This window comes from Polypterus senegalus, chromosome 8, assembly GCF_016835505.1.
Source record: "Polypterus senegalus isolate Bchr_013 chromosome 8, ASM1683550v1, whole genome shotgun sequence".
Lineage (NCBI taxonomy): Eukaryota > Metazoa > Chordata > Cladistia > Polypteriformes > Polypteridae > Polypterus > Polypterus senegalus.
This window is the reverse complement of record NC_053161.1, coordinates 172,251,170-172,266,679: the sequence shown is the minus strand read 5'-3', so window position 1 is coordinate 172,266,679 and position 15,510 is coordinate 172,251,170. Positions and strand designations below refer to the sequence as shown.

Here is a 15,510-nt window from a genome sequence, read left to right as displayed (position 1 = left end):
TTTAAGGCAGTACTTCGCTGCTGCGAAGCGCGGGTATTTTGCTAGTGAACAATAAAGGGGAATTACAATACACAGATAATGAAATATGAAAATGCTCTAAACTTTCCATTTTCTGAAGATTTCATGCCTGAAAAAGTTGGTAACCTCTCAGTTATAATAGGGACTACTAAGGAGGTACTGAGGGATTTGGAAATTGTAGAGAGAGAAGTGCTGCTGAGAATTAATTGGTTGAAATAAAACAAATCTCCAGGAACAGATGTTATTTTTCCTCAAGTGCTTATGGAGGTTAGTAAATATGTATATAAAACTTTGATGAATATTTTTAAGTAATCACTGCACACTGGGACAATTTCTATGAACTGGAAGATGTAATCTCATTATATAAAAAGGGTGCTTGGGAAAACTGAAGTATCATCAGATCAGTAAGCTTAACATGCAATCCCAGCCAACACAGGATGCAAGGTAGGAACAAATCCTGGGCAGAACGCCAACCCACCGTAGGGGACACACACACCCATAGGACAATTTAGGATCACCAATGCACCTAACCTGAATGTTCTTGGACTGTGGGAGGAAACCGGAGCACCGGGAGGAAACCCAGACAGACACGGGGAGAACATGCAAACTCCACATATGGAAGACGCGGGAACCAAACCCAGGTCTCCTTAATGCGAGGCAGCAGCGGTACCACTGCATCACCGTTTCCAGGAAATTTTTCTTCTGATGGCTCGTTCTTGAAGCCTTTATTTGTGGTGGTGTTGCTGCACAGTAGAACAGTTATTAATCACTCCAGAGTCAGAGAACAAAAGACCACAAGGAAACTTTAAGACACAGGGGTTTAGATTTGAAATTCTAACAATGCTTTGAGCTGTTGTTTTGAAAAGTTGTTCTGGTCTTCCAGACCTCAACTTGACTTCCACGATTGCTGTTAACTGCCATTTCATAATAACGTTACAAACTGAGGAAGTGGCTACTTGAAACCTCTTTGCCTTCTTCTATAGTCTTTTCCTGCTTTGTGACAATAAATTATTTTATCCCTCAGAGCTAATTAAGGTCTAAAATCTTCGGAAAAAGTTATCTGAGACCTCCTATCTCTTGGGGTACACAGACATTTCCAGGGTACTCCTTTCTTTTTACACTCTACAAATCAAAATTAAGACACACGTCTTGTTGAAAATGCAGGAAAGAATGGTTTATCTTTAACTTTATGGCTTTTGGAGATCAATTCATCTTCTGTTGACTTAACTATTCACAGTAACAGTTATTTTGATCTGGGCGTCCTCACACTTTCGCATGTCACTGTATATGAAATGTCACGAAAGTGTACGTCTTGGGTAATGCTATGTCTGAAAAGAACCATCGTCTCACCAGTGTATATTATGCATCCAAGTGAAGAATTAAATGACAGAACCCTAAAATTTCAACTATAGAAAATAATTGGGTATCTAAAATAATAAATTCCAATTATTTTTGATGGATACTCTGATTTGTTTTGTCCTGTCCTGATCATGTTTCTGGTTCTTTTCAAACAGTGCCATTACTGACAGTAAGAGACATTTGTATCCTTAGCGGTTTTCTTGCTTTGACTGCATTGCTGAAAGTCGATGTGCTCAGCTGTGTGTTGTATCTACACGTGTCTAATCAGATTAGTTGCAGCAAATGTCTTTGCATTAAATCCACCACAACTAACAACTAGCTTTTTCATTTTAAACTTTACATATAAGATTCATATCACTTTTCAGATACTTTAAGATATTTCCACACAGCAGTTATTTTCTTCACCAGTTTCCACTCGGTGCTCTCTGTCAGTTGTATGCGTGTCCTCAGATTAACACATTCCATGTCATGAAATCGGTAGACCAGTCAACCAACTACAAGCCAATTTCACAATAAACAGCAAAAACTGGGCAATTTTAATTCAAGGCAAATTAAGTTGTGTAACACTACTGTTTAATTCAGTTGTATGTATTGTTTATATCGCTCTTCATTGAGTGCAGAATTGGACTGCTTGATGTTTGCAGCCATAACAGAGATAATAATTACATACGTGAACACACATATTAGAGCAAATAGACAGGAAAACCTGGCAAATTTTAGCTTACTCAACATAAATAAGTCCTGATAGTAGATACCTGTTAACATTATAATGGTAAGTAAAAATGTCACCAGCATGTCACAAAGGTTACCAGTCCCGGTGTCATCTGCCACTCCCCTATAGAGCTGAAACACCAACAGCTGCGCTCTTCCTCGGTTTTCTAATCTTCTCATTTTTCTTCGAGGTCACAGCAGCTTCTTTAGGCCTCTGCACTGAGGCGTCACTCATTCATTGCTCTCTTTTGCTTTTGTGATTTAAAGAAGCCATTTTGATGTTTGTTTTGGTGTTAAGTGGTTTTAGTTTAAGTGTGGATATTTGTGAGGAAACCTTTTGATTATTGAAAGTGCATTTTCCATGCTTGGCATGGCATTCTGTTTTATACAGTACTCTCTGTAATGGCTGAGGCAGTAAAACATTTTTCTTTTATTTATCTCTTTGCTGTACAGTTTAAAATTACAAATTAAATAAAACCGATGTAATTAAAGTACACAGGTTTTCATTTAAGGGGATTTGCAAACATTTCAGTTACACCTTGTAAAAATTACACTTTCTGAATTGTCCTCCAATTTCAGGGCACCGTAATATCTGGGACAATTGGTGTCACAGGTGTTTTTGATTCCTCAGGTGTGTTTCATTGCTTTAGTCTTGCAGGCCTAATGCACCTCAGCTTACTCCTACCTATAGACTACCTTTGGTCTCTGTAGTTGCCATTGTTCAACATGAGGGCAAGAGCTGTGCCAATGAAAGTCAACAAAGCCATTATGAAGATGGAAAATAATAATGAAATCAATAGAGACATCGAAAAACCTTAAGATTACGAAATTCAAAGTGTCTGGAATATAAAAAAGTAGAATGAATGCACAGGTGAGCTCTGTAATCACAAAGGGACTTGTAGGCCAAGTAAGACCACCACTGTTGGACAGAAGATGTAGCTGCAGATTTCATTTTGATCACGATTTGCATTCCCTGATGATTCCTTTCCGGTCAGGCAGTTCAAACTGAAAAGCCGCCATCGCCAAATAACCCACAGCTGTTAAGACCTGTAAGAGAACTGAGATCTTCTGATTTCTGCGTGATGGTCTCTGTAATGAAGGCACATGTTCAGCACACACTTCAAAGAGAATGGCAGTAGGGAGTCTCAATTAGCTTAGAATTCAGTCATCATCATGAGCTAAAATTTCATTGAGATACATCAAAACTCACTCCTTGTGTAGCCTGTCAAACATCAGAATGTGAAATGAGATTATCTGTTCAGTTCATCGTTTTTCCACCAGGTGTTGCTAAAATGCCAACACAAATAAAGTCTGCATGGGACTTACAAATGCTCAAAACTTGCCGTAACTTTAAGCCAATTTAAATGCCAAGTTCTAGTTTTATAAATCGTAACTTTTGCATAAGAAACAGCTTTCATATATGTTGCAGAGCATAAGGAAGTTTCTTACATGCGGCCCTGGTGAGAAGTTGTAATAGAGAATGTAAAATAAGCAAATTAAGTGTGTTTTCCAAGTACAACAAAAGTTTTATAATTGCTTATGCTGATCAAAGGTTGTTCCCAATTTCAGCCATCAAATATTTAATGTGAGTTAATGTTGCTAATAAGGCAGCGTATTGAAAATAAGCGTTTTATTTTTTTTTCTTTTTTGTTTAACATTTTACACAGGAAAGAAAGATCACTGCAGTGTGGAATGTGGCAAAGAATTCTCTAACAGGAGCCATCTTCAGAGACACACTACAGTTCACACTGGAGAGAAGCCGTATTGGTGTAATGAATGTGGTAAACAGTTTTCACAATTAAGCCATCTTCAGATACACACTAGAGTTCACACTGGAGAGAAGCCGTATTGCTGTAATGAATGTGGTAAACAGTTTTCACAATTAAGCCATCTTCAGAGACACACTAGAGTTCACACTCGAGAGAAGCCGTATTGTTGTAATGAATGTGGTAAACAGTTTTCACAAATGGGCGATCTTCAGAGACACACTAGAGTTCACACTCGAGAGAAGCCGTATTGCTGTAATGAATGTGGTAAACAGTTTTCACAAAAGAGCCATCTTCAGATACACACTAGAGTTCACACTCAAGAGAAGCCGTATTGCTGTAATGAATGTGGTAAACAGTTTTCACAAATGGGCGATCTTCAGAGACACACTAGAATTCACACTGGAGAGAAGCCGTATTGCTGTAATGAATGTGGTAAACAGTTTTCAAGAATGAACCATCTTCAGAATCACACTAGAGTTCACACTGGAGAGAAGCCGTATTGCTGTAATGAATGTGGTAAATGTTTTTCACAAATGGGCGATCTTCAGAGACACACTAGAATTCACACTCAAGAGAAGCCGTTTTACTGTAATGAATGTGGTGAACAGTTTTCACAAATAGGCCATCTTCAGAGACACACAAGAGTTCACACCAGGATAAAAACAGTAGCAGTTTAATAATCAGTCCAGAAAAATTAGCACCCTTCAGGACTCGATAATAAGGTTCAGTACTGTCCTGTAAAGTAAGCAAACTAAACTATTGTTGAGAAATTAATCTCTGAGAGATGCCCTATTGCTGTTTGGAATGTGCCAAACAAATCTGTCAGAGGAGGAGACGCACCAGGATTCACACCGGATAGAAGTACAACTGGACTGTCCTGACTAAAGAGTACGGTTCACTCCTGCCTGGACATTAAGCACATGTAACTGACTGGAATCAATCCTACTAAGTGTTGTGTCAAAAACAAATCAACAAATTTGAGGAGAAATAGAAGTTTATATCCGTTTTCTTTTTCCAGAAACAAAATAAAGAACAGGGCGTCATACAAACTGCTTCTCACCAAAGGCTCTACAGCCTCCACCATGGGTCTGGCTCTGCTTTCATAACATATGTATTACGTATAGAACTATTTACAATATATTATACACATTTCATCAGAAAAAAACTCTTTACATTATACATAACCTCACATAATAAATCATAGTTCAGCTTTATAATCTATATATATAATTCACTAAGGCAAGACAACCATGGAAAGCATGCCGTTAGGGCCGTGGATTTACTAAGCCGCCAACAAGTGAGACACCTATGGCGCACGCAGGAAGGAGCCACGCCCACCAACTCCAAGACCATTGGATACGACGACAACTCGCAGGGCCACGCCCACCAACTCGGACGCGACGACACAGAAAAAATGGTGTCATTTGTATTCGTCTGTCGTAGAGGCCACATGCACTGCAGGTCAGGTCAATGTCATGTGCATGTCATGCACCTCCGAGCTACGTTGACTGTTCATAGAGGCATGTTTCTCGCGGAGGTGAATCGCCATATGCAGTGTGTGAAATGGTTTGCAAAGGGTATCTCATGGGATCCTGAAAACAATCCTTTACAACTGAAGTTAAAGCAGAATGAAGTAAGCAGTCTTTAAAAACCGACTTTTCGGTTACGACGCATGACCGCGTGCACCATAGCAAACTGTTTTACACGCTACATACAGCTATTTGCATCCGCGACAAACATGCGTCTTCTTAGATGCTCCAGCATTAACAGAGAAGATGTTTTCCTGCCCACCAACACTCCTTTTTCACCGGCCGGCGTCTACCCTTGCTCTCTAGGCATTCACACTGCCTTCCCATTTGCCTGGACGCAAAAACTCACCGACCACCCAATTAGTCCCTTTCGTCTGTGGTAAGAGTCCACATGCACGTCTGAGCCACGCGGCGTTTGTTATGCCGCAGGTTCACTATTGTGTTGTATTTTGCTCTCTCCAGAGTTCCATCTTTTCATTCGCTTACTGTTGTATTCTCACACCAACCCGTTTTAGACAACCATGTATTTCCAGAAGTGTTTAGCATTCAATAAATAATTATGCATGACGTTCAGCGTGTGTCTACCCGGCGTGGGTAAGCCGTTGAGCCCCATTCGGGCTGCAAACCGTGGAATTCCCACTAAGTGCGACTCATACGCTCCCACTGGTTGCTTCCCAACCCTTTATACACACCCCCCTCCCACCTCGCTACTACCGTGGTCGGGTGTCTTGGTGGATTATATATAGAAAAGCAGCCAAAACCGCACAGAGCAATGAAAAGTCTACGTCAGTCACAGGTACATCTGGACTGTGTAAAGAGGACGACTCAAGTGAAGAGTTGGAGGTGGGCACATGAGCAGGCAGTGCATACTGAACGAGAAATCAGCAGAATAGCATGACGGACGGAGCTGAATGGACGTCATTCTCCTCTCCTCCCGTTCCACACTCTGTGACGTGCACCCCTATCCCTCCGTCTGGCAGGAGAAGGCGCGAGGACGGTCCGCCAGTTCTCAGTCACGGACGATTGTGTGTTGGTTCGTTCCGTGCATTGTTACAATGTTGCTTTTCTTGCTGATTTATTACATTACCGATTTTTCAAATGCTAATTTTCTCCCTGTGCTTAAAAATCATTAAAAAACCGGCCTGATTATGCGGCGTATGGTATGCCGTGGGTTTGCTAGTATTATATATTTTGCTATTTTTATATAACATAAAATAACATACAGTAACTTGACAAAAACAAACAAAAAAAAAAAAAACAGGGTGTCATGCAAACAGCTTCTCACCAATGCTTATTAAAAATAATTCAAATCAATTACTAATAATTATAAACACAAACTTTTAATACAAAATAAATACAATATGTAAAATAAAAATTTAAATTCAAAATATACACATAATCATGCTGTACTTCAGGCCGAATTATGTTTAAACACTGTGGCAGCACACTAAAAGAAGAAATGCTTTTTAAAAATGTTATTTTGTTTTTCTTAACACTTGAGAATTTCCAAATAATATTTACGTCAAATAAATAGAATAAAATTAGAAATTGGGGCTTGGGGAGAGCTAAAAATACGACTTACCCCTCCAGCATCCACCATGCGTCTGGGGGTTCATGCATTCTGTGGAGAGTAACATTAATTAGCATCTGTACTCCAAAATATGACTCTATACATTTACACAAACAATTGCTTTTGGGAAAATTTATAATTAAAAGATACAAAAAATTAAAAAGACAAAATACACTTTGCTACACATATTGCAGTAGTGGATGTGGCCAACAATTCTCACAAATTCGAATCTTGTGGGCCACAAAAGATTTTAGACTGGGTGCCACCTCCAGAAATGGGCTTAGTTGTAGAAGATCTACACCAGGGGGCATCAAGCCCTTTGTCTTGTTGTACCACCCCAAAACAATTTAAATGTTCTGAAATACCTGCCATTTTATTTTGGTGTTAAATTGTTAATTACTGAACTGGTGTTTAAACTAAATGTGGAATTTATTTTTTTCCAACCAGAAAATGTTTTTTCAGAGAGCTTTCATAAGGTACTAGCAATGGTAACCTGTCAAAGACGTGTTATAGAATGAATTTCAAAAGGATTTGATATGTTATGAATGATAGGCACTGACAGAGTGTGTGACCAGGAGGTGGTTACTTGACCTGTTTGTGCTAATAGTGGAAAAACAAAACATATGCCAGCAATTGTGTCTCAGATGTTTTTAGTCTCCTCAGCGTCACTAAACATTATTATTATTGTCAAATAGTTTATTAAAGTCACGCCTTTTGACCAGAAAGGGGTTTCCTGTTCCCAAGAGACTTTGAAATTCCACTATCTTGGTTTACCTACAGTATGCTTACTTTATTGTTGTATATGATTTGTAGCTTAGAATAAATTACAATGACTTGTCTGTCATCTCCAGTCATCTGACGATGACTCCTGCACTCAGCTTTCTGTTGGCCAAACTCTGTGAATTAGCACATTTTTCAGAGATCCATGAAACCCCTCTTTTGCATGGTCTTTGGAGTCAGAAGCTAAACAGACTGACTGAAACCAAAATGGCCAAGGCAGTGTGCGTGAAGGAGTCTAACCTCATCTCTAGTGAATTGGATATCAATGTAGAAGAGAACATCTAAGCTGATATCTCCACATTCAGCCAAACCCTAACTCACACACTGCATACAACCCATCTGTGGACACCACCACGGCCTTTCAGACAACGGGCTCCGTGCAGTAAGCTTGCAGAACTCGGCCGAGGCTTAGAGACAAAGATTGCATCTCACCATTCAGACTGGGATGTGAGATACTGTCCTTAGAGAGGTGACGTGCTGTCCATCACAAGCTCCAAGCAAAGCGCTGGTAGCAAAATCGAGAAGTGCAGTTAAGTAACTGATCAGTTAAATCACATCATGGCAGCAACACATGCAGTGTGCATACAGATTTACTCCGACTCCCCATCAAGACAAGTGAGGGAAAGAAACTCGTTGAACTGGAGGAGATTAGGATTTTGTAAGTAATGAGCAATGTAATGAATTTAATTTAAATAATCACTTTTGAAATTTTGTTTTTGTATCTTGGATCTCATCACTTAAACAATTTGTGGAAATAAAAGTCTGCTTAAGCAATAATATTTTATTTTTCATCTTCATATCATTTTAAAGACAGAATTATTGATAACCAATCAAAATTCCAACTCATTTGCATTGTTGTGTGGCTCAAAAGTATTAATTAATCACTTAATGCTACTCTGAGCCATTCATTAATTAGTGTTGTACTGTTTGTTCATTTGTTTCTGTTACACAAAATTGTTCAATAAAGAAACCAAAGTAATTTAATTTACATAGGTAACTGATTATTAAAACTGTTTTGTATTAGAAAGTAATCCCTTATTTCTGCTTTAAAGAAAAATATTAATTTGCTTGAAGGAAATATGACAAATTGCAATTAATACATAATGACTTTCAATTACAAATTTGAACTGAGTGATTAACTGCAATTGAATTTTTAATCAGTTGTCCTCATGCAAACACATAATTTGGAAACATTACAAATGATGAGAATCATGAAAAATGTGTACAATATACAGGGCCGTTTCTTGCTCTATGAAGACTCTACAGAAGCAGAGGGCCATCGCAGCCACTAAGGGCCCCCCAAGCTGTAAGTTCAGCCTCGGTATATTTGAGGAGTATGAACATTAACTGTCTGGTTGTAGCCAGCTAAGCCCCATCATGTGTTTAATGAAGCACTTATATGCTTAAAAATGAAACATTTGATTTAAACAAAACTCAGCTGAAGTAGCGGGGAAGCTTTGGCTTGTGTTTGTGGGGTAATCAATTGAAAATCAATGATTATCACTAGACAGTCGTGTCGCGTAATGAGTGACGTCTACCGCCAGGTATGATGGGAAGACTCACTGAGAGTCAGGAGGAAAATAACGGAGCGAAAGTCACATTGACACCTAAGATGGCATGAAACACGGATTATCAGAAAAAACCTGAAGGGGAAAATTGTGCACAGAATAAAGATAAAACATTTGTTAACGATGACGCAATGGATCAGAGGTGGGAAGAAAAGAAATAAAACAACTTCGTTACTGTTTATAAGTAGAATTTTCGGGTAGGTTATCTTTAGCCTTACTTGGGTATTTTATTTATTTGAGACTTTTTACTTGAACTCATTAAATTTAAAAGGAACCAAATCTGCTCCCTACAATATAAATACATCAATAAATAAATAAAACATCCGCAACTTACTATGTAACCAGCAAGTGGTCAGAAAAAATAAGGTAATCTAGATCATATAATTTTATTAAATTATTCGCATGTATATTCGAAATTGAGGGAGTATTCCATTATATTTATTTGCACATTATATGTCTTTGATTTCTGCGTATACAAAACATTAAGCGCAAGTGAGAGAAGCGAGAGGGACAGCAACTCTGGTGATTTAAACAGCGAGGATATCGTCAAACCAATGCGAAGCAACGCTGGGCTTTATTAATGATATCGAAGATACAGGGAGGTCAGAAAATACGCCCCTTACAAGTGGCTGGCACAAAAACGAGCCTTGGCGATTGAGTCGCCTTTTGTCCCAGCCATAAAAACATGAAGTGATGGCGTTCAAAATTCACTTGCCGATCTTATAGAAACACATAGAGGTGAGCGTGCGGACATGAACTGTAAGAGAGGAACAACTAAAGGGCTTGTGGTTGTGCAGGAATAGTTGGCATTCGCGGCAGGGTGTCGATTTAAACACTTGGAAAGTAGATTTCAGATCCAAACTGTAATATACAGATATAGACGTACATATACGGGTGTGTGGTATACAATTAATAGTTAAAGTAGAACGAGTCTTAGTTCTCAAATTACACAGAAAGGAAAATAGATAACGTTGCAAAATCTTACAAAAATATTAATCAACAATTGACAATACTGAAATTGGTCACTAGATGGTACCATTGTTACTACAGGCACTATTGAGAAGCGTTTTGCAGAGTTAATGAAATTACAAGTATAACAAAAATAACGTTATTAATAAATTAAATATTCTGAGATAACGGTAAATTATAAGAACTGCAATTGAAGTTCTCAAAAATATAACCTCATTACTTTCTAGTTCTTTACTCATTTAACTTTAACAAGGGAATAACTTATTGGTTGTAACATAAACATATATAAGCAAACAATTGAATATGAACAAAAAGAAATGAACAGAACTTACGTTATTTCGTGTGACTCACACTATTTCCAAGGAACTCTCTATTTGAAAAGCAAACTAATACTTTAACAGATAGTGAGAACGACCACGCTTTCTCCTTCTTCGTTCTATACACCGTACTTCGCTTTGTGCAAGGCAGCTTCTATGTCTTTCCTCCTGATGACTCAACTCTGCCTCACAGACATGAAATTTTATTTGACATGCCATTTGGATGAATTAATTACTAAAATAAATGAAAAAACAATAATTAATCTTGAATATTAGAGAAATATGATTTTTCAAGGGCGGCACGGTGGCGTAGTGGGTAGCGCTGCTGCCTCGCAGTTAGGAGACCCAGGTTTACTTCCATGGTCGTCCCTGCATGGATTTTGCATGTTCTCCCCGTGTCTGCATGGATTTCCTCCCACAGTCCAAAGACATGCTGGTTAGGTGCATTGGCGATTCTAAATTGTCCCTAATGTGTCCTTTGTGTGTGTGTGTGTGCGCACCCTGTGTTGGGCTGGTGCCCAGCCCGGGGTTTGTTTCTTGCCTTGCGCCCTTTGTTGGCTGGGATTGGCTCCGAGACCCCCGTGACCCTGTTGTTAGGATATAGCGGGTTGCGCGATGGACGGATGGATGATTTTTCAATGACATTATTGGGACTGGCTACTAAGTTAATCTAAATATGATGAGCTTGTGAACTTACAAAACATATATTTTTTTTTACATATATACATATTAACCATCGGGTCAGGCGTACCTGGTTTGCGGGACACCCACTTGATGAATGACCAAAATCTTGTATGGCTGTAGGTTTTAAAACCACCTTTTGACATGCGGGTTTGATTCTTTATGCAAGGCCATCCACTGTAAAGGTACATGGTCTGTCACCAGAGAACTCGCAACCCAAGAAGTTGTACCTCAGCTGAGTAATCACTCATTCGATCACCAAAGCCTCCCGCTCCATGGCCGTCTGCCTGGTTTCTCGGTCCAGCAGTTTCTGACTCAGGTATGTGATGCAGTGTTCAACACTTTTGACGCTTTGGCTCAGCACAGTTCCAAGAACTGTGTCCAAAGTGTCCGTCTGGAGAATGAAATGTAAAGAAAGATCAGGGGCTTTCAGAACTTTAGCCAAAGTAAGGGCCTGTTTTATATTACTGAATGCAGCTTCTGTTTTATCATTCCATACCACGTGATTCACTTTCCCCTTTCTTTTAAGATCCATCAAGGGTGTTGCTCTCTCAGAAAAATCGAGTACAAACCAGCAATAGTAACTTGCTAGATCGAGAAAGGCCAGAACCTGCATCTTGGTTATCAGACGGGGCTGACTTTGTACAGCATCTACTTTGGAACACTCTGGTCACACCATACCCTGGCCCACTAAGTAGCCCAAATACTTAGCCTCAATGAAACCAAAGAAACATTTCTTCAGGTTAATACAAAGACTCTGCGGTGGGTTGACACCCTGCCCGGGATTTGTTCCTGCCTTGTGCCCTGTGCCGGCTGGGATTAACTCCGGCAGACCCCCATGACCCTGTGTTAGTATATAGCGAATTGGAGGATGACTGACTGCCTGACTGAATACAAAGACTGGCTTCCCCCAGTGACCACAATACTGGTTGTACCTGCTGTATGCGTTCCTTCCAGGTACTGGAATAGATGACCACATCATCCAGGTAGGCAGCACTATAAAAGTTATGAGGACGGAGCACTTTATCCACCAGATGTTGGAACATTGCTGGTGCCCCACGTAACCTGAATGGAAGTGCACGATACTGCCAGTGTCCACTAGGGGTACTAAATACAGTCTTCTCCTTTGCGGAGTCTGTTAAAGAAACCTGCCAGTACCCTTTTGTCATATCGAGTGCATTCAAAAATTTGCCTTGTAACCGCTTGAGGAGATCGTCCACTTGCGGCATTGGATATGCACCAAATTGAAAGACTTGGTTAAACCAACAGAAGTCATTGCAAAACCTCCAACTCCCGTCCAGCTTTCCGACCAAAATGATGGGAATGGACTAGGGACTATAACTCTCCTCTATCACACCTAGATCCAGCATTTGTTTGATCTCCAGCTCCACTTCTGCTCTTTTTGCTTTGGAAAGTCTATATGGGCATTCTTGGACTATGACAACAGATTGCATCACAATGTCATGTGCATCCAGTGAGGTTCACCCGGGTGTTTCACTCAGTACCTTTGGGATAGACGGGATAACTGTTTTGAGCTTGTGTTGTTGTAGGCGAGTCAGATTAGTACCGAAGTTAAGGTCTAATTTATGAGCAAGTGGGGTTGTCCGGAGGAGAGATCGGGATTCCTTTCCTTCCACGGTTTCAGCAAATTTACGTATTTAACCCGCTCGCCGGGATGAGGATTAGGTTATTTAGCCAAATAATCCTTAACTTCATATGGGCCTTGCCAATAGGCCAATAATTTGAGGTAGGAACTAAAACAATTACCCAATCTTCCGGCCTATTGCTTTGACGTCACATGTGATGAAGACCATGGAGCGGCTGCTGCTTCACCACCTGTGGCCACAGGTCTGCTGCGCCCTCGATCCTTTGCAGTTCGCATACCAGGAGAAGGTAGTAGCGGAGGATGAAGATGAAGGACGCCTCACACCTGGACAAACTTGTTAGAAAGGCAGGCTCTATTGTAGGAATGAAGCTGGACAGATTGACATCTGTGGCAGAGTGACGGGTGCTAAGCAAGCTCCTGTCAATCATGGAGAATTCACTGAACAGTGTCATCTCCATGCAGAGGAGTAGCTTCAGTGACAGACTGCTGTCACTGTCCTGCTCCACTAGCAGTTTGAGGAGATCGTTCCTCCCCCACACTATGCAACTCTTCAGTTCCACCCGGGGGGGTAAACGCTAACTTTATTCAAAGTTATTGTCTGTTTTTACCTGCAATTTTATTACTCTTTAATATACACTGCTCACAAAAATTAAAGGAACACTTTAAAGAAACACATTAGATACATCAGATCTCAATATGAAGTTGGATATCTATACAAATAACGACAGGGCAATGTCTTAGGAACAAAAGGATGCCAAGTCTTTTAATGGAAATAAAAGTTTTCTGCCTACAGAGGGCTCAATTGTGTAGACACCCTAAAATCAGAGTGAAATGAAGATGTGGCAGGCTAGTCCATTTTTTCAAAAACTTAATTTCTGCTACTCAAAATGCTTTTCAGTATCTTGTGTGGCCCCCATGAGCTTGTATGCATGCTTGACAACGTCGGGGCATGCTCCTAATGAGACGACGGATGGTGTCTTGTGGCATTTCCTCCCAGATCTGTATGAGGGCATCCCTGAGCTGTTGTACAGTCTGAGGAGCAACCTGGCGGCGCCTAATGGACCGAAACATAATGTCCCACAGATGTTCTATTGGGTTTAAGTCAGGGGATCGTGAAGGCCATTCATTTGTTTCAATTCCTTCATCCTCCAGGTACTGCCTGCATACTCTTGCCACATGAGGCCGGGCATTGTCGTGCATTAGGAGGAAACCAGGACCTACTGCACCAGCGTAGGGTCTGACAATGGGTCCAAGGATTTCATCCTGATACCTAATGGCAGTCAAGGTGTCTTTGTCTAGCTTGAAGAAGTCTGTGCGTCCCTCCATGGATATGCCTCCCCAGACCATCACTGACCCACCACCAAACTGGTCATGCCGAATGATGTTACAGACAGCGTAATATTCTCCATGGCTTCTGCAGACCCTTCAACGTCTGTCACATGTGCTCAGGGTGAACCTGCTCTCATCTGTGAAAAACATAGGGTGCCATTGGTGGACCTGACAATTCTGGTATTCTATGGTAAATGCCGATCGAGCTCCACTGCACTGGGTTGTGAGCACAGGGCCCACTAGAGGACGTTGGGCCCTCAGACCACCCTCAAGAAGTCTGTTTCTGATTGTTTGGTCAGAGACATTCACACCAGTGGCCTGCTGGAGGTCATTTTGTAGAGCTCTGGAAATGCTCATCCTATTTGTCCTTGTCCAAAGGAGCAGATACCAGTCATGCTGATGGGTTAAGGACCTTCTATGGTCCTGTCCAGCTCTCCTAGACTAACTGCCTGTCTCCTGGAATCTCCTCCATGCCCTTGAGACAGTGCTGGGAGACACTGCAAACCTTCTGGCAATGACACACATTGATGTGCCATCCTGGAGAAGTTGGACTACCTGTGCAACCTCTGTAGGGTCCAGGTATCGCCTCATGCTACCAGTAGTGACACTGACTGTAGCCAAATGCAAAACTAGTGAAGAAACAGAAAAGATGAGGAGGGAAAAATGTCAGTGGCCTCCACCTGTTAAACCATTCCTGTTTTGGGAGTCATCTCATTGCTGCCCCTCTAGTGCACCTTTTGTTAATTTCATTAACACCACAGCAGCTGAAACTGATTAACAACCCCCTCTGCTACTTAACTGACCAGATTAATATCCCAGAAGTTTCATTGACTTGATGCTATACTCTGATTAAAAAGTGTTCCTTTAATTTTTTTGAGCAGTATATATTTTTTCTATCGGTATACTGCTGCTGGATTGTGTGAATTTCCTCTTGGGATTAATAAAGTACCTACCTACCTACCTGAACTCCTGTAAAGACATACCAAGGTAATAGCAACAGACTTGAGCTTCTTGCACCTTTTCCATGTGAGATTTAAGAATAGGTTGAATTTTCACAAATCTATTGTGTAATTGTGCTGTACATTCTAATATATTTGTAGAGAGAAGTGCCTCCTCTTCCTGTTCTTCTTTTAGAATGTCAAATATTACCCGGTGTTATCGGGCATACAATAATTAAAAGGGTGAGAACCACATGGAGGCTTGTGGGACTTCCCAACATGCAAAAAGGACGAGGGAGAGGAGCTGATCCCAGTTCTTTACGTCCTCATTGACTACCTTGTATAGCATCTGTTTGAGGATCTGAT

The 15,510-nt window shown here is 40.6% G+C and overlaps 1 protein-coding gene across 1 annotated transcript in view; it reads left to right on the top strand.

The window, feature by feature from the left end:
* The window catches only part of LOC120534703 (zinc finger protein 420-like), a 144,820-nt gene that overhangs the window by 45,668 nt on the left and 83,642 nt on the right, over positions 1-15,510 (top strand). The window contains 2 exon segments of the mRNA XM_039762290.1: positions 3,756-4,522; positions 8,042-8,118. Of these exon segments, the coding sequence (XP_039618224.1) occupies positions 3,756-4,522; positions 8,042-8,118 (844 nt within the window).